This window comes from Sus scrofa, chromosome 7 (assembly GCF_000003025.6).
Source record: "Sus scrofa isolate TJ Tabasco breed Duroc chromosome 7, Sscrofa11.1, whole genome shotgun sequence".
In the NCBI taxonomy this organism is placed as follows: domain Eukaryota; kingdom Metazoa; phylum Chordata; class Mammalia; order Artiodactyla; family Suidae; genus Sus; species Sus scrofa.
In genome coordinates, this window is record NC_010449.5 from 110,246,274 (window position 1) to 110,272,158 (window position 25,885).

A 25,885-nucleotide genomic window follows, 5' to 3' on the forward strand; every position below is an offset into this window, starting at 1 on the left:
GTGGACATGTGCGGAGCAGCAAAATATTTGAGGCTCATAGCACAGGTTCCCAGCTGAGGTCGAACAAGGCAATATTCTGCCTTCTTTGTGTCCATTCTCATGCTGTAAGTGTCCTTTTTGTGGTCTATTTAGTGCCACGTTTTTCACATTTTTGTGCTTCCTGTTGGTCGTTTCACTGTTTAAAATTACACTCAAGCATAGTGCTAAGTGCTATCCAGCATTCCTACGTGCAAGGCTGGGATTGCCCTTACAAAGAAAATATGTTTGTTCTGTCGGCATCCATGAGGCATAAGTTACAGTGCCATTGGCCCAGAGTTCAATGTTAATGAGTCAATGATGTCAGTTAAATAAGATGTCTTTAAACAGAAACACACATAAAACAAGGTTATGGATTGATGAGTTGGTGGAAATGCAATGACCAGATGCTTGTAGGAACCTAACCTTAGATTTCCCCTAGAAGCAATGATTCATTATTCACTAATTCAGTACTCACAGTGACTTTAGGACATAACTACCACAAACAACAAGAAGGAATGGTATTTCATTTTGCCATCCTCTGAGACAGGGTATCATGGAAACAAAATGGTTTGATGAGGCTGAGATGAGCCTCATCAAGCCTTAGCTCTCCTCTCATGCTTTCTGGGTTACTCACCAGCACTGGCATTTGTGCTGAAGAGAAAGCGACTGATTGGCTGTGGCTCATACCCCTGAGAGCCACTAGCTTGCCTGAAAAGCATCTTGGGGCCCTTGCCCTAGCCTCTCACTCAAAGCCAGCTGGTTGGGGAATGAGGTAGAGCAGCAAGGGAAGAGTAAAGTGTTAGCATAGGTCTTAATTCAGGTTCCTCCAGAAGCTGATCCTCAGATAAGGACGTGAGCACAATACTTGTTTGGGTGGTAAAGAAAGCACCAACGGAGAAGTGGAAAAGGGAGACAGGGACCAGAAGGCAGCCAAGAAGACCAATAGAAAGTACAGCATTGGAGATTCTGCTGTGGTGCTGTGGTTTAAGGATATGGTGCAGTGGCTCAGGTCACTGCTGAGGCTCGGGTTCAATCCCCAGCCTGGCACAGCGAGTTAGGGATCCAGCATTGCCGCAGCAGTGGCATAGCTCACAGCTTTGGCTCAGATTCGATCTCTGGTCCAGGAATTTCCACAGGCTGAGGATGCAGGGGAAAAAAAAGTGCAGCATCAAGCTGGCTATCCCTTCAGAGGAGTAGAATTTTTTGCCCCTGCAGAACGTATTCTTGATTTATCCCACCCGGGCCTGAGAGATCTGGGGTATTTATCTACCATCTCCCATCAGCCATTGGTTGAGGCTGTCAGGGGCTCTAATTTCCCAGCACTTTCTGCCTCCCATGGAGCAGCAAAGTGGGCCAGTCCAGGGAAAAAGCAAAAAAAAAAACAAACAAACAAAAAAAAAAAAAACAACTGGCCATCAAAGTCAACCAGTTTGCACTGAAGGGAAATGGATGGGCAGTGATTTGTCTGCTCCATCACACAAGGCTCAAAGTCTCACATGAACTGAGACCAGGACCAGGGCCACTGCCACAGCAAATCTACCAAAGAAGCACAGAACCGCTCCCCACATCCTGGGGTCTTCATGACCTTTCAGCCAATCAGGCCATCTGAAGACCAGGTCCCAGTAGTTCTAAGTCAACCCAAGGTTTCATGGTGTTTCTAAAGGAGCCTGGAAGTAGTACACAAGGCTGTTTGTTTTTTTGGGGAGGGGGCAGCAGGTGCGGCATATGGAGATTCCCAGACAAGGGGTTGAGTCGGACCTACAGCTGCCGGCCTACACGACAGCCACAGCAACTCGGGATTCGAGCTGCATCTATGACCTACACCACCGCTCAGAGCAACTCCGGATTCTTGACCCACTGAGTGAGGCCATGGATTGAACCTGCATCCTCATGAATACTAGTCCGGTTCGTTTCTGCTAGCTACAAGGGGAACTCCCTCACTTTTTTTTCTCTTTTTTTTTTAGGACTGCACCCATGGCATATAGGCCTTTCCCTTCCACAAACACCTATGCCCACCACACTGGTGCTGCCACAGCAGCTCCACCTCACATCTCAGGAGAATCCCTGGGGCCTGGAGAGGAGACCATCATAGACTTCTCAGTGTTTAACTACAATCCACTATTAAAGACGAGACCAGAAAGATGACGTTTCCTCCATCACTTCAGGTGACTGGACTGCTGGGCTTTGAACCCAGAGAAGTATATCTCTCCTTTCATTTTCATTTCTGTAACTTTCCCAGTTGATGCCATCACCCTTGAGAAATGGATAAAAAGAGCTAGACTGGCCAAGACAAGTCTCACCCTTGGGTATCCGTCCGCGAAACCACAAATTCCTCCATCAGGTGGTGGAGACTACCCGAGTCTTGGCAGCAGGGGCTCCCATCACCACAGCAAAGACGGGGGGTTGGGGTGGGGGCAGGCCTGATGTCCAGGGGTCCTTGCTTAGTGGGACACACTCCTCTACCTGGAGAAGGTGCACCGCGTGTTGCAGGGACCCAATCAGAGGCCAGCGAGGGGATGACAACAGAATGCCCTTGGTTTCAACACACCTGGGTGCCAACCCCAGCTCAAGCACTTTCAAACTGGGTGGCCGCCAGCAACTTCAGTTTCTTTATCTTCAAAACAGATCTAATACTATGTGTCTCAGATGACTGACATTCATTCAAAAATAGATATGGATGCTACAGCATGAATGAACCTTGAGGAAATTACACTAAGTGAAAGAAGCCCATTGCAAAAAGCCACATGTTATGTGATTCCATTCATATGAAATGTCCGGGATAGACGTATCCATGGAGACAGAAAGAAGATTAGTGGTTGCCTGGGACTGGGAGAGAATGAGGGAAATTAGGGAGTGGCAGCTCCTCCACTGGGAAGAGGTTTCTTTCGGAGTAATTTAGGAATCTTCTAAAATCATAGAGCGGTAATGGTTGCACAACCCCGTAAATAAAGCAAAAAACACAGAATTGCACAGTTTACATGAGCAGTTATCATGTTATGAATCATATCTTAATAAAGCTGTCATTCAAAAAAAAAAAAAAAAAACAGATCTGTAGCTCTCCCTATGTGCAGGTTCTTTGGAAGACCTGAGCATCTAGATGGTTTGGCTAAACATTAGGATGTTAACTGGAAGAACAAGCAAAATGACTCAGGCTGCTGTGAAGTGCGAGTTACAGCTCGTGTGTTACACACCGATGCAGCTCCTCAGTAAACACGTGCTATCAATAGAATCACTGTCATTTATTAAATGCCTCCCATGTGTCGGGCACTATGTTCCATCCTCTGTGCACGTGGTCTCATTTGAGTTTCCCAACCCCGAGGGGGTGAGTCCTGTAACCACTGCTGGTTCTCTGGTGGAGAAACAGGGACAGAAAGGTAAGTCAGCACCTAAGACCAGCAGCCTGGGAGCGGCGGAGCTGGGAGGGGCAAATCTGAGCTCTTGCACACTTTCTCCTCACATTCCCCTCATCCCCGGCAGTAGTGTGCCACTGTTGCCATCACCAGGCATCACCAGGCAGGCTTCCCCTGATCACTAGAATTGGCTTAAAATAAAGCAGAAACCTCCATTAGCTGCCGGCTGGATGGCTCCTACAGGTCTCTCCCCACCACTCAGCTGAGAATCCTGGCAATGGGGGTGTGGCTTCATCCCAATTCTGGCTGACACTCCAGGAAAGGCTCCCACACCCCCAGATGCTGCCTCATGACCCAGGCTGGCATCCTTGTCTCTGCAGGCCCTAGTCTTCCCCAGCATCCCAGATGTAGCAAAGAGACTAACAGACTGCAAACCAACCAACCCGGCCCCAATTTCCCCCTATTCAGAAGACATGTAAATTTAGACACTTTGGAAATCACGTGTAGCAAAAAAGTTTCCATCTGCCAGAAAGAGAGAGAGAGAAAGAGAGAGCATTTAAGTACCTCACATTTCAGCCTCTTGCAATTCCTCCCGGATTCATTTATAAGCCATCATCATGGGGGAGACTCAAACTCCCATCAGTCCCAGTGACACATGCAGAAGCACAGAGTCCTAAGTGACAGACGTCCTTAATAAAATTTCAATACAAACTCGGCAGTTCTGAGGCCCTCTTTGAAATCACTGCCTTTTCTAACAATGTTGCTGCCTTCAGCAGATCAAAGCTTATTGCCTACCAAATGAACAAATAGGATGTTTTTTTCCAAGAGCAATGTAACATCAGAATGGCCTCGCTTTCATCCTTACTATAAAAGTGGTTTATTATAAAAGTGGGGTTTTGGGGTTTTTTTGTCTTTTTGAGGGCCGCATCCGAAGCATATGGAGATTCCCAGGCTAGGAGTCTAATCGGAGCTGTGGCCACCAGCCTACACCACAGCCTCAGCAACGCAGGATTCGAGCCGCATCTTGCAACCTACACCACGCTCATGGCAACACAATGGATTCTTTTTTTTTTTTTTTTTTTGTCTTTTGTCTTTTTGTTGTTGTTGTTGTTGCTATTTCTTGGGCCGCTCCCGCGGCATATGGAGGTTCCCAGGCTAGGGGTTGAATCGGAGCTGTAGCCACCGGCCTACGCCAGAGCCACAGCAACGCGGGATCCGAACCGAGTCTGCAACCTACACCACAGCTCACGGCAACGCCGGATCATTAACCCACTGAGCAAGGGGTAGGGACCGAACCCGCAACCTCATGGTTCCTAGTCGGATTTGTTAACCACTGTGCCACTACGGGAACTCCGCAACACAATGGATTCTTAACCCACGGAGCGAGGCCAGAGATCGAACTCGCAACCTCACAGTTCCTAGTTGGGTTCGTTAACCACTGCACCACGACGGGAACGCCTTATGAAAGTGTTTAAGCTCCTTTACTTGTCAAATGCGTGCCAGAGAGAGATTTCTGAAATGCAGAGGAAGCAGACCCTGAGTGCTTACGAGAGAGGCTGAGCATGCTGGCCAGGTGGTAAGTTTCAAGAGGGCAGGGACTCTGTGCTGTTCATCTCTGTACCTCCAGGCCTGGAACTGTGCTGGGCACAAGGGAGGCACTGGGTAAACAGTCACTGAATAAACCAGTGGGCATGTTCTCCAAGAGACTGAAAATACACCCACATCCCTACTTGTTGTAGACCTCCGGAGAATTTCGTTTGGAATCTCAGAACTAACATGTTCCGGGCTCTTGCTAAGTTACGGCTCTTCATTAATTCTTCTTCCAAAGGAAGAAGAAGAGAAGCAAAGGCCTCTCCCCATTGGCATTGCTGTGAGATGCAGTGTTACACACTGGAGGTTAGATAAAGATGCACACGCACAGTCTGGCACCTCTTTGCACTTGACCTTCAGTGTTTTCCTTTGAGAAGCCACAAGGGTTTAGATGTCTCAAGAGTCCTTCCCAGATTTTGAAGTGAGTTTTTTTGGGGTTTGGGGGTGTGGTTTTTTTGGTTGTTGTTGTTTGTATTTTGACCTTTTTTGGGGGGCCACACCTGTGGCATATGGAGGTTCCCAGGCTAGGGGCTGAATCAAAGCTACAGCTGGCGACCTATGCCACAGCCACAACAACATGGGATCCGAGCCGCATCTGCGACCTACACCACAGCTCACAGCAATGCCTGGTCCTTAACCCACTGAGCGAGGCCAGGGCTGGAACCCACAACCTCATGGTTCCTAGTCAGATTCGTTTTGCTGAGCCACGACGGGAACTCCCTGAAGTGAGTTTAATGTGAACTGGAGCTTCACACAGTCACAGTGTGCCTTCGGTGCCCTTCCCCACTCATCACAGCACCTTCTGCCCCCTACCTGGACCTGCAGTACCTCCATCCCACCCACCCCCACCACCCAAGCCATCAGGGCCCAGCCAACCCATCATTCATTCTCTGTTCCATTTCCTTTCAGTCCAGGTCTCCCAGAGAAACTTGATTAACCTGCCTGTACCAATGGATTAATACAGAGTTCAAGTGTTATCCGGAGGAAACATATCTGCCTTTTAACAAGAAGTGTTCTGGAGGTGGTGGTTTAATCCACATCCCTATCATGGCATGGATCACGGTACCTCCTGGAACTTGATTATGCACCTGTCTCTGTAGCTAGACTGTGACGTTCCCGTATACGAAGCCTCGGGTCTTTTTCACCTTCCTGTGTCTAGCGCCTAGCCCCATTTCTGCACGCACTCACTCACCAGTGTTTTTGGCATAACCACAAGGGTGAATGAAAGGCTGCCGATGAACAGAGTAACTGATGGATGTGAGTCAGTTGTAGACAGGGACTTACAGGGCTCCTCAAATCCCACCCCCCGTGGCCACCGGCTCTGCTTCTCTTTAGAACTGCATCTGAATGCAGAGATTATTGCCTGACAAGCAGGCATTCATGTCCCTATAGAAGCTGTGTTCTCACTCTGCCAGAGAAAGGGGCCAGCACATCATAGCGTCTCATTAATTCAGGCTCTGGGGATGCCTTCCAAGCTGAGGCCACAAGGACTTGACAAGCAGGGGGTCCTATTATAGTCAAAGGAGAAATACCCCAACATCACAATGCCTCCCTACACTCCAGGAACAAAGTGACAGCGGGGTGTGGAGGAGACGCTAGCAATTTTTATTAGGCCCATTATGCTAAACTGATAGCTGAATGCTTCCAAAAGGTGTCTGAAGTACAAAATATTAGATGCGCCATAGTTTGGGGTCTATTGATTCACTGACTCCAGATATGTAAATTATCACAGAATCAAGAGCCACGTAACAAAGCTGAAAAAAGATATTAATTAACAGAGATTGAAAATAGCTGCTGCTTTAAGATATACCTTCCTCCCTGAAGAAAGAAAGAGAAAGAGAGAGAGAGAGAGAGAGAGAGAGAGGGAGAAAGAGAGAAAGAGAGAAAGAGAGAAAGAGAGAAAGAAAGAAAGAAAGAAAGAAAGAAAGAAAGAAAGAAAGAAAGAAAGAAAGAAAGAAAGAAAGAAAAGACCTCCCATTTGCAAGCAGAAGTTTAGAATTGGCTATAAATCAAAAAGACCAAGAAAAGCTTTTTTTCCTGCCTAATATTTTTCAAAAATTCCTATGATTTCTAAAAGAAGATAGCAAGTGCCCCTGGCAAGTCCCACACCCAGCACCATGCAAAAAACACAGGCATAAACACCTGCTAAAGCAATCATTCAATTATGAGTTATAATCATCAGTAAATGTTTTAAATCGTCTCTCAAAATACAAATTTTTTGTTGTCCTTTTGGGGGCCACACCCATAGCATATGGAAATTCCCAGGCTAGGGGTCAAATCAGAGCTGTAGCTGCCAGCCTACACCACAGCCACAGCAATGCAGGATCTCAGCCATGTCTGTAACCTACACCACAACTCACAGCAATGCCAGTTCCTCAACCCACTGAGCGGGGCCAGGGATCGAACCTGCATCCTCATGGATCCTAGTCAGGTTTGTTACTGCTGAGCCATGAAGGGAACTCCCTAAAACACAAATTTGACTGTGTCATCCCTCCTACTTCAAACTCTTCAGTACCTTTCCACTATATTCAGAAAAAGCACAATCTTCCCTGCATAATCTGGATGCCACCCACCACCCTGTGTGCCATCAGGCCATTCCTCTCACTCTGGCAAGGACCACAGTCCAGGTTCCCTGGCCAGACATCTGTGGTTTATCCTCTGTGCCTTACTGGCTTTCTCTGTTCTTTTAGAGTGCATGGTAAGTTCAGGGGTGTTTATTCTGAACAATGAGTGCCCTGAGCCACTGTCATTATACACGATTACAATTAAACCTAGAGTATGGACATGATATGAATACACCCAAATGTTCATAGTAAAAGTGGAAAGGCTGAGAAAATGATGTGCATGTGGCTTAGGCTGGGTCATGAATCAGTGGTAGGTCCAGGAATTGAAAATGAGGCTCAGGAAGTGAATAATCAGTCAAAAGTTAAAATCACCAGTGTAGAATCACCCTGAAAGTCAGTCACTGTTCCAGGGTGAGGGTCAGGGGGGTAGAGGCAGGGTTGGGGGTAGTTCCTAGATGAACAAGTAGAGGGGAAAGCAACAGGACCAGAAGGTGGGTACCACGGCGTATCAGCATCCTGAGAATTTTTCAGCCCATGGTTGCTATGGCTACAGACACCATGAGAGTTGCCTCTGGAATGTGACGGGCCCTTGGGCAGCCTCATTCAACCCACTCTCACCCTGTCCTAGGGCCTCTCTTTGCCATTTTGTGGGAGAAACGACAGATTCAACAAAGCCCAGGGTGGCGCTCAAAAGACACTGTGTTCACTCTGCTCTGCCCAGAACACAGAAGCTCCAGAACTTTCTTCAGAATAGAAAGTCACCTTAGGAATAATCCAGGCATGCAATGTTTGCAAACATGGGAACCTCAAAGGCATCAGATGCACCCTGCTTCCTGGAAATCATTATCTCTTCCGAGAATGTGCATGAAAAGCAACAAGATGGTAAAAAAAGAAAGAAAAGAAAAGCAAAAGAAAAAAAAAGAAGTGTGTTTACTCCAAACGTGACAGAAAGTGGCTTCTCCCTGTGTGCTGGGCCCATCATCCCAGGCACACCATCCCTGCCAGCTTGGCTGTGTCTGGAATTGTGCTTCTCTCACACACACACAGACACAAGGTCTGCTGGAGAAACACACCAGACACCTGTTCCCTGACACTTCTGCAGCCTGAGGGATGGCCTGTTCCTCTGGCTTCATCCAAGGAGGGTGGACTTTCAGTCCCCAAACCTGTAAAGGAAGAGGGCTGTCAAAGAAGCAGGTCCCTGAGTTGTCACACTCAACTCTTGTTTTACAGTGAGAACAAACTGCATATCTCATGTGGTCATTTGGGGTGAATATTTTACAGGTCTACATAGAGCCTGGTGTCCACATAAAACGGACTTAATAGATGATTTTTGCATTTGAAGAATCTGCATGGATTGTTGGTACTGGGATCTACTGTAAGGCCACATATTCATATTTTATATAAATCATCATCATACTCACTTTCTAAAATATCATTTCAAGCAGTAGGTGATAAGAGGGGTACATGGAATTCAATGAATCATGTTCTGTGGCTAAATGGGAAATGCAGGGTTAAACAAAATCAACCCAGTTTCTGCACTGCAGGATTACTGGGAGAGGTGAAGGGAGGAGAGGTGAGGGCTTAACAGACCCCCAGCATCAAGTCACAAAGCCACGAGGTAACCTTGGACAAGTTCCCTAAGCTCTGCAAGCCTCAGCCTCCTCATTCAGAAAGCAAGGATAATCATTTCCCCTGTTTCTTTAGACTCGCAAGAGGACTACAGGAGATCATGTCTCTAAAGCACTGTGCACAGTGCCTGGCACTTAGTACACATTCAATTTAAGTAATGGGGGGAAGGCTTATGGTGATTTAAAAAAAAAGTCCTCAAATGCTTTGACACGCCCCCTCCCAAAGTGAGCTTAATCACTCCGCCTCCTCAAATGTGGATTAAATTTAGTGACTTACAAGTAGTGAAAAGAATGTGGTAGCAAATCCACTTGCAACAACACGGATGGACCGTGAGGACATGATGCTACATGAAACAAGTCAGACAGAGAAAGACAAATACTGAGTGATCTCACTTACAGGTGGGATCTATAAAACCCAAACTCACAGGAACAGAGAGCAGATGGAGGAGTGGAGAGTGGGGATTGGGCCACATGAGTAAAGGTGATGGAAAGGCACAAATGTCCAGCTCTAGGATAAAGGAAGTCTCAGGAATGTAGTGTACAGCATGGTGACTCTAGTGGATGATACTCTGTTGGAGATTTGAAAGTTATTAAGAGAGCAGATCTTGAGAGGTCTCATCCTAAGAAAATTGTAAGTATGTGTAGTGATGGATTTTGAGCAAAATTATTGTGGTAATCATTTGACGACATAGGTATCAAATAATTATTTTGTACACCTAAAACTAATACAATGTCTAGTATCTCAATTTTATCTCAATAAACTGGGTGGGGGGGGACAAAGAATATAGTAGTAGTAACAAACAGTATATGATTTCTGGGGTTAGGTCACAAAAGGCATTCGACTCCACCTTGTTCTCTTTTGGAGGGCTTACTCTGGAGGAAGCCAGCCATGCTGTGAGGACACTCAAGCAGCCCTTGGACAGGTTCACACCGGCAGAAATGAGGTCTCTCCCCAACAACCGGCAGCAATTTGCAAGCCACAGGAGCAAGCCATTTCAGAAGCAGATTCTGGGAGTTTCCGTCGTGGCTCAGCGGAAATGAATCTGACAGTATCCATGAGGATGTGGGTTAGATCCCTGGCCTCGCTCAGTGGGTTAAGGATCAGGCATTGTCATGAGCTGCAGTACAGGTTGAAAACGTAGCTCAGATTCCGAGTTGCTGTGGCTGTGGTGTAGGCCGGTGGCTACAGCTCCAATTTGACCCCTAGCCTGGGAACTTCCATATGCCGTGGGTGTGGCCCTAAAAAGACAAAAAGAAGAAGAAGAAGCAGGTGCCCCCATTCAGCCCCAGTCAAGCTCTCAGATGACAGCAGCCCCAGTCAACATCTGACCACAACCACAGAGTGACTCCTGGCCAGACCACCCAGCTAAGCAGTTCCGTAACTCTTAGTCCACAGAAACTGTAAGATATTAAACAATGATCATTAGTTAATGCCACTAAATGTTGGGGTCATTTGTTACACAGCACTATCAGTTCTCCAGGAGAAAATGAAGATGCATCCTTCTGCAATCTGTCATGGCCATGAAAACATTTTTTTTTCCACCCAGCATCTGAGGAGACTAGTTTGTGTCTCACTGAACACACTTTGGGAAATGTTGGTCTAGAATTTAACAGTTTATAAAACTTGTTCACATTTATTATCAGATATTATCTCATTTGATCATCTCGGCCAACATGAAGCAGGTGTTCCTGTGCCATTTATTTTAACCCACAAAAAACTAAGGTTCTGACAGGTTAAGTGACTGGCCCAGGTTCACGCAGCTAATAAAATTGGTAGAACAGTAACTCAGACTGAGTATTATGATTCCAAACTGTGTTTTTTCTTTGTTCTTCTCTCTGGTTTGACGAGAACAGCTTAGGGCTTTTAAGCCTGGGATAAGAACACAGGAAGTCTAAGAGAGTCCCAGGAAGGAGGGGGCTCTGGAATAGGCCACCCTCCCTGATGATCTGGAGAGTGAAGCAGATGCTTCTGAAGAGTCGGGGAGCTGGAGCCTCCCTGACTTCTACAGAATAGGGGCCCCTGCAACCCTGACAATAATGTAATTCAGGTGCACTCAGGGGCCCTTGTGACATTGCAGCACTCTTCTGAGAGCCTTGTTTAAGTCACTTCACTTAACCTACATAACAAATCAAGGAAGTCCAGGCGTCTTCATCTTCACCTTGCAGATGAAGAGACCAAGTCACAGCAAAATGAAACAACTTGCCCAAATGAGCCACTAGTTAGTGACAGAGCTCAGATCAGGACCCAGGCGATTTAAGACTATCAGGGCACGAAGGGGTCTTAGTGAGCAACAGTCCAACTCTCTCCTTTTCCGTAAGAGTGGCAGAGCTAGAAGTGGCACCTAGATCCTCCCACCTTGAGCTCCTATGATGTGCAGAGGGCAGCATCTAGTCCAGAGGCTAGGTGACATAAATATAACATACATTTATGCCTGTCGAGTTATTTTAAGGAGGTATATGCTGAACCTGCTCTACTGTAACTACTTTCTACATGGCCTCGAATTTCACCATGAGAAATGAATGCCTTTGGCCTAAAGCAATATTCGCAACTGGTGGAGTGAATGTTCATTTGCCCAGTATCACTAGCGACACTGAGCATCTCCAGTCAGCCTGTCGGGCTCATCACACATTAAATTTGATAAAGTTATACTATTCAACTTTATCCTGCTAAAATATTTAATTGTTCTTTGGGGGACCCACAGGGCTGCTTACTCATTAGAAATGCATTTCCTGGTAGTGAAATTGTTGCTAGCTAGTGTGTCAGGATTACAAATGTCAGGTATTTTAGGCTATTCTGCAAAGCTGGACATGACTTCAGATTCTCCATCACTTGAGCAGATCTGCACTGATTCTTGAAGTATCTCTTTTTGAACTGCCAACACTACCATCACCCCTACATCAAGTAGTCGAAGGAAAAAAAAAATGGGATTGTTTGCATAAGATACAGCAATTGAGATCAGAACTCTGTAGAAATCACGGTGGGGGTGGAAGGAAGGGAGGGAGGGAGGGAGGAAAGAGGAGGTGACGTTCCCTGTGATCACATGGTTTACATATGGCAGCAGCTGACTCCACCAATCCTATCCTTTGCCGCAATTCTCCTCTGCTTCAAAGTTCCCTCCACGGACAGCAGAAATTGAAAGAACATTGTAAATCATCTATAATTTTAAAAAAAAATTTTTTTTAAGTTCCCTCCATGGAAAAAGAAAGTTCATGGTAGTACAGAATCTGGAATGGCCTGAAATCCTGCCCACCCACCCCTCCCGACTCTCCTGCTCTAGGAATGGTAAAAATAAAGAATGAAATACCCCCTCAGGACCACCCCCCCCTTGTCAATGGTTCTGGCCCTCAAGAGCCCCCTCCAACCCTAAGGGATTGGAACATCGGGTTTCATTCTCCATTCACTGTACTCAGTCCCAGACACTCGGGAGGGAGAAAAAAAAAAAATCTCAAGTTGTGTCTGCAAACCACAAATAAATGTTCTAAGTAAATATGAGGTTTTTGTTTCTCCATCAGAGTAACAGTAATGAGCCTGACACAGTAAAGTCTCCCCTGAGGGTAAAACAGGAACCACAGGCCAAAAGTGGGCAGCGCCTTTGACCTCTGTAAGAAACCTACCAGGTGAGGGTGAGCCACATGGTGCTGATGCCACGTTGAGATAGATTCCATAACCATGTCATGCCAAGCTGAGCCCCTGACCAGCCCTAACTCTGGCTGGATCACCCAGGAAGCACCTGTCTCACAAAATCTGAGTCCAGCAAAAGATGGTCACTTTAATTCACCTTGCTGCTTCAGCCAAAGGAGCTGTCCAAACTGAAATGTCCTAATTGGCTTTTCAGTAAAATGGCTTCATTCTAGTTCATCACTAATCTCTAAATCCCCATGGACTAAAAGCGAAATGAATCCACCACCTCAAAAAAGGTACATTTTGCCTTTTCCAGTCAAGAGTGGGCCCCCATTGTGGCTCAGTGAGTTAAGAACCTGATGGAGTCTCCTTGAGGTTGTGGGTTCAATCCCTAGCCTCACTCCGTGGGCTAACAATCCAGTATTGCCTCAAGCTTCAGCATAGGTCACAGATGCAGCTCGGATCTGTGTTGCTGTGGCTGTGGCATAGGCCTGCAGCTGCAGCTCTGATTCGACCCCTAACCCGGGAACTTCCATATGCTGGAGGTGTAGCCATAAAAAGAAAAGAAGGGAAGGAAGGAAGGGAGGGAGAAACGACCCCTCTCTATATTAAACACCAAATCTCAGTTGTGGGTGAAATTTCCCAAGTTGAAGCAGGATGTGAATTGTGTTTTTTAAATGCATCAAATTTAAGATGATGCTCATATAGAACCCACTATGGATAGAATCATGTGCCCTCTCCAACAACAACACAAAAATTAGCATGCTGAAACCTAAAGCCCAAACAAGACTGAATTGAAGATGGGGCCTTTAGGAGGTCATTAACATTAAATTAGGTCATAAGGGTGGGGCTCCCATTCTGTAGAGCTGGTGTCCCTTCAGAAGAGGAAGGGACATCAGAGTACCAGGGCCTGGTGAGAAGATGGCCATTTGCAACCCAAGAAGAGAGCTCTCAGCAGATACCAACGCTGCTGGTACCTTGATTTTGGACCTCCAGTCTTCACAACTTTGAGAAAATAAATTCCTGTATTTTAAGCCACTCAGTCTATGATATTTTGTTATGACAGCCTGAGCCAACTCACACAGAGTCAAAGTACAGATGTTCTGGAAACAGGGTGGAATAGCAAAGTCAACCTGCCCAGTCTTTTTTTTATTTTATTTTATTTTTTTTTTTGCTTGCTTTCCAGGGCCACACCTCCAGCTTATGGAAGTTCCCAGGCTAGGGGTTCAATCAGAGCTGCAGCCACTGGGCTACACCATAGCCATAGCAATGCTTGCCGGGATCCAAGTCACATCCGCGACCTAATCACAGCTCAAGGCAACGCCCCATCATTAACCCACCAAGGAAGGCCAGGGATTGAACCCGTATCCCCATGGATACCAGTCGGGTTTGTTTCCACTGAGCCACAAGGGAACTCCTAACCTGCCCAGTCTGAATTTTCCAGTCCCAGTGATTACTGGGATTGGCAGAAGCCTGAGGAAGCTCCCCCAGATACCGCTGGAAAAGAACCCTGAATCAAATCTTGGCCCAGCCAGTCCTTGGAACATCTTTCCTCTTTACTTTCTAGGATAATTGTGGTGATTTTGGCATATGATTAATCCCATTTGGAAAGCTGATCTCCTGAGAGTTGGATCTTAAATCAAGATAGATGATTTTCTTTCCAGAAAATCTAAGCTATGCAAATGTGTGTTTGGAAACACATTAATAAAGATAGCATGCAATGGACCGTCCGTGTTGAATGCAGCTCACATTCACAAGAGAAGGAAATCTTTTTAATCAAGAGAGCAGAGGCAGGATTCAAGGGTCTTCAATTAAACTCATGGGAATAAAGTGCCAGCCCGTGGGAAGTACAGCCTGCAGAAACCAGGACTCACTGAGCAACCCAAAGCCCAATGCCTTCTTCCTCTAAATCTCTCAGAGATTGTACTAGGACAGGGAACTATAGCTAATCTCTTGGGATAGAACGTGATGAAAGATAATATGAGAAAACAAGTGTGTGTGTGTGTGTGTGTGTGTGTGTGTGTGTGTGTGTGAGAGAGAGAGAGAGAGAGAGAGAGAGAGAGACCGGGTCACTTTGCTGTACAGCAGAAATTGGTGCAACATTGTAAATCAACTACATTTTAATTACAAATTTAAACATTAAGGTTAAATAAATAAATAAATCTCTCAGAGAAATCTCTAAACGTGTTTTTTGGATAAGACGGAATCAGAGAGTGCCAGATGAGCAAAAATCCTGGAAGGGAGGAAAACTGACCTGATGTAGGCATCAGAAGGCCTGGCCCCAGGGCTGCCTGTTTGCAACCTTGGGCCTTCAGGTAAGTCACTTACTTGTTCTAGTCCCATCTGTAAATCTAAGACTCCAAGGTTGACAAAAATAGGGTTGTGGAAAGAACAAATGAGATAATTTGTAAAAAGTGTTCTGTAAACTGAAAGGTGATCACACATACAGTACAGGCCTCTTTAGAATTTTGCATGAAACTCTGCATTACAACTGCAGCTTTTCAAAAAATCCAGCTCCAGAGAGTCCCTTGGTGGCCTAGTGGTTAAGAATCTGGCGTTGTTACAGCTATGGCTCTGGTTACTGCTCTGGCTGAGGTTTGCTCCCTGGCCTGGGCACTTCCTCATGCCATGAGCAAAGCCAAAAAAAAGAAAAAAAAAAAAATCCAGCACCAACTCTAAGATTTTCTTTCTTTCTTAGATGTTTTTAAATACCTAAAATAGAGCTACACACCAACGGCCAATTTGTACCAAATTACTAAATGGACACCAACCATGTCTTTGTCAGGCTACATCTACCCACCCACCTGATCCCACTGCTGGTGAAAAGGAGAACAGAAGGAAAACAGCCTACTGGAGGCTCTGAAAAGCTAGGAGCGTGCAATGCAGTAGGGATATCGGTGTCCTTTCTGCTACCCTATTATTTAGGGATATTCTTATCCTCGTCTTATTTGTGCTTTGCCATTTGTAGCTTAAAAGAGTGCTAATATTTCCATTATGCCTAAAGTTTTAGAGGTCCTCTCTGATCCATCCCTACATTCCTACATATACTCAGCAAAAAGTCATTCACTCTGTGGCAGGTGCTTCCCAGGGCACTGGGAACACGACAGTGAAGAACAAGACAGGGAACATCCCTGCTCATAGGGCTCACCTGCCAGTGAGGAAGGCTGGCATCAAATGTGACACGTGGGCAAGTAAGATGGTTTCAGATCAAGACAGGTACCAGGAAGAGAACGGAACAGGTGACATAATAGAAAGTGATAGGGGAGTTCCCATTGTGGTACAGCAGAAACAAATCCAACTAGGAACCATGAGGTTGCCAGTTCGATCCCTGGCCTCACTTCAGTGGGTTAAGGATCTGGCGTTGCCGTGAGCTGTGTTTTAGGTTGTGGACGTGGCTCGGATCCTGCGTTGCCATGGCTGTGGCGTAGGTTGGCAGCTGTAGCTCCAATTGGATGCCTAGCCTGGGAATCTCCATATGCCATGGGTGCGGCCCTAAAAAGCAAAAAGAAAGAGAGAAAGAAAGAAGGAAGGAAGGAAGGAAGGAAGGAAGGAAGGAAGGAAGGAAGGAAGGAAGAAAGGAAAGAAGGAAGGAAGGAAAGAGAGAGAGAGAGAAAGAAAGAAAGAAAGAAAGAAAGAAAGAAAGAGAAAGAAAGAAAGAAAGAAAGAAAGAAAGAAAGAAAGAAAGAAAGAAAGAAAGAAAGAAAGGAAGGAAGGAAGGAAAGAGAAAGAAAGAAAGAAGGAAAGAGAAAGAAAGAAAGAAAGAAAGGGAAAAAAAAGTGATAGGACTAGAGAACAAGAAGCCAGGTCTTCACATGGGACAGGGAAACCCTTGCTAACAAGGTGATCTCCATTTACAGGATGGAAAGGAACCAGCCACACCAACATACATTATAAGCAATGGAAAGTGCAAGTGCAAAGGCCCTGAGACAGGAACATGTCTGATCTATCTGAGGAACAAAAGGAAGCCAAGTAGTCCAAAGGTTGGATCAAGGGGGATGTTGAAGAGATCGGATCAAAGAGGTCATGTCCATGGCCTCCTTGCACACGGGAGGAAAGTGAAGCCCACAGAGGCTATGTGAGCAGCCCAAAGTCACACAGCTAATTAATGCCACAGTTCATTTTAGAAACTAATTCCTTTGCACTCAAATTCAGAGTTTTTTGACACCATAGATCTGCTTGCCTCCAGCTGTGGTGATGATGTTTGCTGATCTTATTGGTTAGGGGTTGAATCAGAGCTACAGCTGCCAGCCACAGCCACAGCCACAGCAACGTGGGATACGAGCCGTGTCTGCAACCTACACCACAGCTCATGGCAATGCCGGATCCTCAACCCACCAAGCAAGGCCAGGAGTCGAACCTGCAACCTCATGGTTCCTAGTCAGATTCCTTATCCCTGAGCCACCACAGGAACTTCCTGATCTTACCGGTTTTTAAAAGCCCACAACATACATAAAAGCAGCTAGCCAGTCCCAATTTTCAACAGATCATCAAAAGTGATCCCAGTGATTTAAAATGCATAAAAGTTCTGCTATGAAGCCAAGACTTAGTGCCAGTCTACTTTTGTGCAGGTCCTCCACAGTCACTGTGTGTTAAAGGCGTGGCTTTACAAACACCAAGGAAGGCCACAGCTCACCAGAGAATAATCATTTTACACTTAGGTCTTGTTTTTTGCACCTAAACCTCTTACCAGTGCTTTGCTTAATTCACCCAAGTGCAATCACAACCAATCTGTTCTCAAACCACCTTCATTTTGTGCTATTAAACTGTCAGGTAATAGGGCTGCAAGCAAAACATCATAATTACAACTTCCTTCCAAAATCTGTGAGCACAGCCACCTGAAGGTACAAGTCTGTTAATACCCCAATCCTAAGGAACCAACCCTCGTCTTTGCTATTATAACGCTATGCTCCTCATCTTTCCTCCGCTAAACACACTTGCTCTACGTAAACCCAAACTTTCAAAGAACAGACCCAATGTCTGCTCAGGGGCCACTGACTGCCCCACCCTCAGCCAATAGAGACACTATTTGGTTAGGCAGGTTAATGAAGAAAGGAATGAGTGGGAAAGGCTAATCCACCGCCTCATGCTTCCTCACCTCCTCCTCCTCTCCTCCTCCCCCTCCCTTTCCTCCTCGCCCTCCTCTCCCTCCTCCTCATCACTCTTATTCTCTTTCTCCTCAAAACAGGCTGCTCCAGTCCTCAAGCTCTGGAAGCCTCATCAGAGAGAAGCCAGGGATCCCCAAAACAGAAAAGACAGACCAGACCGAAAGAGTGTTTAAGGGCCCATATTCTAGTCCAAACGTACCACCTACTAGCTGTGTGACCTTGGATAACTTAGTAAACCTCTCTGTTCCTCAATTTCCCTCACCTGTAAAATTAGGATTATCTCTGCCTTCTAAGATTAAATAAATTAATCTTCTGGTTAAATGATAATAAATAAATTGTTCGATCAGTCTATTAACACATGTGCACACAGTTCTCTACACGGGCAAGATATGACACCCTAACCCACCGCTCTCCTCCTGCCTCCACCTCCTGGCTAGGAAAGACTACTGTCACTCCACCGCCAGGAACAACTGTACCTCAAGTCAAAGCACATTACTAGAAGGCAGCTCAGTGGGGTCCCCATGGCAATCAAGTGTCAAATGGGGACAATACACTATGCCATCACCCTAAGTATTGTGAGAATAACTATACATAAGAATTGTACATAAAACACCTGGCATGCAATGATTGCTCACTGAATGTTGTGATTTGTATTGAGGTCTCTTCATTTTTAGCACCACTGGTTGTGACTGTAGATGCTACTTGCAAGTTCCTCCACTATTTCAAGCTGTAAAGTGTGGGATTCATCTGTGTTTATCACTGGGACATAAATAGAATGATGATTATATAGAAATGTATGTTAAAAGCTAAAACGAGCTTCACAAAATCAGCTACCCAGGCCTCCCTACCAGAGCTCCTTGAATATCCCCACCTGACTCTTTAGACAACCGCCCAAGGGACCCACCTCTTGGAGGACTCAGGGATGTCTCCCACTCATCAAGTCCTGGGCTGAACTCACGAGTTTTCCCTCAAGACGGGTCCTGCCTGGCTGCCTTCCCAGTCATTCCAACTACACCACCTCCATCTTTAGTCACACAAAGCCTGTGGATTTTTGCCCTCCCTAGCTCCCTACTCCACCCATTTCTCCATCCCCTACCAGCTACCACCACTATCGTATCTCGTCTCTCACATCCAGAAGAGCCACATAGCACTTGTTTCAAAATTTAGCTCAGATCATGTCACCCCTCAACTTGAAACACTTCACTAGCTTAAGATAAAGACTACTCCCCAAATCCATCCCCCCAATCCACAAGCCCACCCTACCCTCAACAACATGAGGCTTTGAGATCTGATCCTATGGATTCCCCAAACACACCTTGAAACACATGCTCTCTTGCTCTTTGCTCAAGCCTTGGAAACTTCCCTTCGATTCCTCAAACATACATGTTCCCTATGCCTCAGGGCCTTTGCACTTGTTTCCTGTTCTGCAGGTTCCCCTCTCCATTAGCCAATTAATTCCTACATATACTCCAGGTCTCACTACAAATGTCTGACAGTCTTCCCTGACTACCCACCTCCCCTGGTTCTTACAAGTCTCTTCCATCAGACACTTTCTAAAAACCTTGATGCTCTTTTTCACGGGACATATGTAAACTTGTAATTATGTGCTTCTCTGTTCAATGATTGACTTAGGTCTGTCTCCCTCAGTATAAACTCCAAGAAGGCAGTGTATTTCCTGTATTTATTGATATTCAATAAATACGCTTTGCGATGATTCTTCTCCCCCCTCCAAAAAAAGCAAACAAACAAAAGAAAGGCACACTTTGTATTCCCAGAGATCTATAAACAAAATAAACTGTCTGGATTGTATTTAAGATAGATAAGCCTTGGTGTTGATAACTGGTAGTATCTCTTCACTCTGTCTTCAGTACCCAGTTAATTCATAAGACATTTTACTCAACAGTGACTGGGTTTCCTTTTTCAGTCTGGAGAAAAGAAATGCACTTGTAAAAAACACTAAACACACACACATCAAGTAAACAAATTTCAAGCCCAATTCACACAGAGGCGTTGCCTTGCCCCATTCGGAGTTCAAATAAGCTAAGAGAAATGCTTGTCAAAAGCATGACAAAAGCAAGAGCATTCTTGTCAAAACTGGACATGAGGTTTCAACTTGTTCTGCTCCCATAGTGATCACTCACAAGGAGCCCTAGCATCTGTATGCTAATTACAGACACCGCAGCTGATGCTAGGCACACACACCTGCCTAAATGGCACCCCTCTGCACCCAGGGAACATTGCCCAACACTCGGAAGAGCGTGCAGACAATACTACTACTCCGCAGGGGCACACTGCTTGGTCCCCTCCCCAGCCCACCAGCCCCACCCTTGCAAACCGTTCCCCATTCCCCCTCCTACTCTGATCTCCCAGACAAACTAGCTGCCTGGCTTGGTAATAAGACTGAGTGAAGATCTGTAGGGCCCCTGTGGGCTTCATTATTCCAAACGCCCTAGAGAAGGGCCACCTCTAGGGACTGTTGCTGCAGATTCCAGCCCCACTTGCTGCCAGGAAACCTTTCCCACTGAGGCCACCCTGGGCAGGCGGTGCAGCTCCAAGTCTAGGGGGAGGCACCCCACCCATCTGCCAGAGACAAAGATCACCAGAAACAAAGGAGACACACACACACACACACACACTCGCACACACAAAGTCAGAAGCAAATACCGACACCTGGTGCAATTTCAAGCCAAACACCCAGCTTGGTGTACCTTTAAATAGATTTTAAAACCATCCAGGAGGGACAATGATTATGTGATAATGACAGGCACTATCTGGGTTTGGAACCCACGCTGCCTCCGCCCTCCTCCCACCCGCGCTGCAGTTCCCAGGCGCATTTTCCAGCCTCAGGACACACGCTGCCAGGAGCCAGAGTGCTTCCACTCGAAGCGCGCACACGCCGGAGATGGAGGTAGGGCCAGGGCGGTCAAAAGTAGGAAATACCAACCTTTAGGATCCCAGTTCACCTGTTTTCTTGGAGTCTCGATTGGAAATTTCATTGCTCCGTTGCCCAGAAGGGGAGAAAATGAAAAGAATCGAAATAATAATAAAGTCCTCAAGCTTTACACGCCTCGGTACAGCAGTCCAACAAAACAATTTCCAAGGATGAGCGAGCCTTGGACTGGCTCGTGGAAGAACCCCAGAGAAAGACAAGTGGGAAATATTTGGCTTAGGAGAGAACTGGAGACTGCTTGGGTGTTTGCACCGATGGAGGGGTGGCCGGCAACGACCCCCCGGGGTAAAAGGAAAAGTAAGACCGGCGAGGGGTGGATGGAGAGGGAGCCTTGTGAAGATGAAAGAGCCACGCTGTCTCCCAAACGCGGCGCTCGCAGGTTGGGGGCTGAGCAGCTAGAGGGCCGGCGTGAGGGAGAAGCCCATTGCAGTGTCACTCCAGCCCCCGAAGGCGTGTGCTCACGCACTCCCGCACACACACACTCGCACACACTCGCGCGGGCGCGCGCTCGGGCGGGCACGTCAGCCCCGCTCGGCCGCGCAGGACGCACAAGCCCCACCCCGGCCCCGGCTCCTCGCCCCCCGGGCGACGCCCCCCACTCCCCATCCCGCGAAAACCATTGGACGTCGGGGTGGCGCGGCACCGGGGAGCGCGCGACAAGGGCGACCCTCCCGCCGCGCGCTGCACAAGCCGCACTTCTCGGGAGGGCGCGCAGCGGGTGTAGGCGCCGGGCGGAGGAGAGGCGCTTGGCCCCCCGCGCCCCGCCTGGGGCAGCGGCTGGCTCGGGATTCGCCCGCGCTGCAGCGGGAGGCGGCGGGAGGCGGCGGGAGGCAGCGGGAGGCAGCGGGCGCGGCGGCCCGGAAGCCGCGGTGGGGCGGGGGGCAGGGAGCGGGCGGCAGGCGCGCTGCTACTTACTGGCTCGGCCGGCCCGTGGGCGGGCGTGGAGGCGGCCGCGGCGCGCTCGGTGGAGTTGCAGCCGGAGACACGCTTCGCTGCCTGGAAGGCGCTGCAGGAGGCGGAGGAAGGGCCGTGGAGGCACCTCTACCTCGAGGGTGACCTCCTGTCACCGGTCCCACCCTGGGCGCACCCCGCACCTGCTGGTCTCACTTCATGTTTTCACTCCAGTCCGCTCCCGCGCCTGGTTCTCCCGCCTGCGCCCCAAACCCACATCCCCAGCTCCTTCCGAGGAAGCCGGTGCCAGCCATGAGCCTTTTGTTCTGGGACCGCTCCGCGTCGGCAGCGCTCTCCTCGCCCGGGAAGCTCGCTCCCTAGGCGCAGCCTGGTCCCTTCCCCAGCTACCTGGCTGGGGCCGCTTCTCAGAGGCCGGGGAGGGGACTGGCGAGGCGCCGGGGCCCCTGAGGAAAGCTGAGTTGCCAAGACCTGGAGGCCCCGGGAGTCCGAGGGCTCGGCTGGAGCAGGTGCAAAGGATCTCCAGACATGTCCCCGGAAAGAAAATAAACCGAGAGCATTTCCCCTTTCCCTCGGCTCTTACTGCCTGGGCCTGAATCCACGAACGGGCTTGCGCTGCGACCTCGGTCTCCAGAAGAACCTGGTGGTCCTGAGATGCTTTTGAATGAGCTACTCGAAGTACCACTATAAATAATGTTTATAAATTGCTTCAGATGCCTAGCGACAGAGACTTGCCCAGAGTAGATGCTCAAGAAATGCTTGCTAAATGAAGGAATGAATTGCAGGAAGCAGTGTTGGACAGGAAGTAGTTTAAGTTACTGTCCATTAGCTGTTAATTTTACTTATGTCTTGAGCTCCTTCTATATGCCATTACTGACAATATGGAAAAAACACCAAACAAATAAACAAGTTTTGACCTGGACTTTGCCTTCATGGAGCTTACCATCTAGTGCAAGGTTAGGTTAGATCATCATTGCCTTAAGAAAGAGGAAGAGGAGTTCCCGTCGTGGTGCAGTGGTTAACGAATCCGACTAAGAACCATGAGGTTGTGGGTTCGCTCCCCGGCCTTGCTCAGTGGGTTAAGGATCCGGCGTTGCCGTGAGCTGTGGTGTAGGTTGCAGACGTGGCTCGGATCCTGCGTTGCTGTGGCTCTGGCGTAGGCCAGTGGCTACAGCTCCGATTCAACCCCTAGCCTGGGAACCTCCATATGCCACGGGAGCGGCCCAAGAAATGCCAAAAAAAAGAGAGAGAGAGAGAGAGAGAGAGAGAGAAGAAAGAGGAAGAGTCTATCCAGCTTTTTCCCAAGCCTGCTTTCTATGGCACACCCTAAGGCTTTGGGGGGAGCCTTGTATCAGCAGCATCTTTCACATCATCCATCCCCCACTGCCCAGGTTTCTGAGTCCCAGGGCAAGATCCACAGAGGTTCATTGTTATCTGTGGGAAGGGTTGGTAAGTGCTTTGTCACTGACCCTATAAGCTGCCAGGGAATTTTCTGCAGACCTCATTCAGGCAAAATTGGTACCAATCTGATGGCACTATTCTGATTCCTCCAACCTTTAGGCAGGTGTAGGTTCCCCAAGTGCTTCAGAGCCACCTTCTCTGGAACTCCATCTCCACACTTGGCTTCCCTCTGCTAGAAGGCTGAGGATGGATGAGACACGGAGATAAGACAAAGAATTACTGTTTCTCCAACCATGCCCCCAGAGACACCAGTACGTATGCAAATTCTGCTCCGAAACCCAAAGGAAGCTGCTTCTAAGCTCCTGTGAGAAAGCCTTCAGAGCTCACAGGCAGAAGGGTGCCAGCCCAGTCACTGCAATACAATGGTATTACCTGCATCAGAGTCAGAGAGAGGTTACCAAAGAGAAAGATACCTTCTCTCCTGAATCCTCTGAGGATGGGAGGCAAGACTGACATTTATCAAATGCTCCTTCACCTCTGCATACTTCTCTCCATTCTTCTTCCCTGCATCATGTGGAGGAAGCTCTCAATGGCCTCACCTTGCAGATGAGACAACCAAGGCTCAGAGAGGTAAAGGAACACACCCAAGGTCACGACGTGGAGATTCAAACCCAAATGAGCTCATCTGGTTCCTGGACCCATAAATCTGACCCTGAAGCTGTCACATGGATCCTTTAGGGTAATGAAGATCCAAGTACTCTATTTTCTAAGGCTCCAGCCCCTTCTCCTTTTCTGAAATGAATTGGACCTGGTGTCCCGGGGTCTATATCACTATCCAAGGCAAATTCCCATGGCACAAATTGCAGCCATAGGAGTACATCATTCAGTCAGTCAACAAACATTTATTGAGCATCTCGTGTACAAGACAGTTTCCAGGGTTTTGTCAGAGTTATTTTGGCCCTTAGAACCCTCCCCCAGAAAAGCATCAGCAGGAGGATTATTGGGGGTGGGGGGATGGGCAGTTTGGGATGGATCTATTGGGGTGAGGGAGCAGAATCAGGGGTCCAGAGTTACTGGTCTAGGTTAAAGATCTGCATTAGTCATTGGCTCTTAGGATTTTCTCTCTGCTAAATCACTCCTCCCTCTCCAACCTCTGGGGCTTCCCTCACCTTCACTTTCATACTCCCTTCTCAGAATGTGGACAAAAAGACAAGTTTGTGGAGAGGAAAACAAATTACCAAAACTAATTAATCAATTAATTAATTAATCCCCTCCCCTAACTGCCTGAAGTCAAACCCAACTCTTCTAAACTGCGTATCTGGAATGTCCAGGGCCAGAAAGGGAAGGGGCAGGGAGGAGAGCCCCCTCCCAAGAAAAATAACTTAGCACATTAACCCGTTGTGTTACTGCGATCCCCTTCCATCGCCTTCAATTCTGCCCCTTCGCCGTTACAGACTAGGTTCCACTTACCCCAAGAAGGAGGAATGAAGTGATCTGGGTAGAGAAGAAACATCCAAAAAAGATGCCGCGCCAAGCGGTTCCCTCTCCTGCGTCGCCACAACTTCCATGGCTATTGCTGCGGGCGGGTTAAGTCTGGTGGAAAGAGACCGCCTCGGGTTCCTGCGGCAAGAAAACAAAGCATCGTGGCGCTAAGTCGCCCTGCACCTGCCGTGCCCCGCCAGCAGCCCCGGCGCCGCGTCCGGGGTGCCTTTGGCGGTAAAGGGCGCAGTTCCTTGCAGGGTTTGCGTTGCTGCTGGCTGCGCCGATCTCTGCAGCTCAGAAACTGCAATAGTTGCGGCACCACTTTATTGAACGCCCTGTGGCCCAGCGTGGAAGGGCTGGGGAAGCCGGAAAACCCCAGTCATCTCCCACGAGAAAGTTTCCCGCGAGTTAGTGAGACCTTTACCCACTCCCAACGCCGCAGCCCAGGATGGGTGTGAGGGCGGAGGGATGCTGCCTGCCGCTTGGGGAGTCAGCCTCAACGAATGACTGGCAAAGGACAGCTCCGCGAGTTGAACACCGGATCCGGGGTGAGGCAGGAGAAAGTCCGGGACAGCGAATCGCAGGGAGTGTTGGAGCAGCTTGGGGACTCCTGCTTAGTGCTGTTCGGCAAGCAGAAGCGGGAGGAGGGCAGATCTCATTAGAATCTACTTTGAATTCCCGAAGATCGGAATGATTTTTCCCCCATCGGTTTCATCACTCCTTCTTGAGGTCTAGAAGAAATCCGATTCCTTCAAGTCCTCTTCTCAAAAGACCTTGCAGAGAAATCTCCAGGGCATTTTATGAAGATATTCGCCCCACACACACCCTGAGCAGATCCACTCAGTGGTGAAACTGATAGGCTTATGTCTGAACGTTAACTTAAACTTATCCTACCAGAAATGTTTTCTTTCCCCAGCCGTTTCCACTTCGTTCTCAGCACTTAATCATGCCTACGTTTGTCTTCATGTCCCAACCAGCATCTGCGAAAACACACTCTTAAATATATGTTGCTCTAATCGTAGGCTCTGCTTTTGGCTTGGAAAAGCTGGAGACACATCAGCAACTAAAGGGCAAAAGGGTGTCATATCATACTGCTCAATAGTAAACTCGGTATGGGTAAATCCTACAGATTTATTTAGTGACAGAAACCTCTGATTGGGGATTAATGAAGACAACATACCGTGAACTCCAAAAAAGCTGTAATTAAAGGCCAAGGCTGAAGACTACATTTCATAACCAGGAACTGCCTCTGCCTCCTTTGTAAGT

At 47.8% G+C, this 25,885-nt stretch overlaps 1 protein-coding gene across 4 annotated transcripts in view; it reads right to left on the reverse strand.

Annotated features, from left to right (window-relative positions):
- KCNK10 (potassium two pore domain channel subfamily K member 10) overlaps positions 1 to 25,604 on the reverse strand; it is a 154,791-nt gene extending 129,187 nt beyond the window's left edge. Inside the window, exons 1-2 of one of the 4 annotated variants that reach the window (XM_013978357.2) lie at positions 25,044 to 25,604; positions 24,608 to 24,757 (exon numbers count right to left, since the gene is read on the reverse strand). In XM_013978357.2, the coding sequence (XP_013833811.1) occupies positions 24,608 to 24,650 (43 nt within the window). In that variant the 5' untranslated portion in view covers positions 24,651 to 24,757; positions 25,044 to 25,604. Of the gene's footprint in view, positions 1 to 20,821; positions 21,359 to 23,205; positions 23,378 to 24,607 lie in introns of those variants that run through there. The other 3 variants (XM_021099591.1, XM_013978356.2, XM_003482300.4) reach the window with 3 other exon arrangements.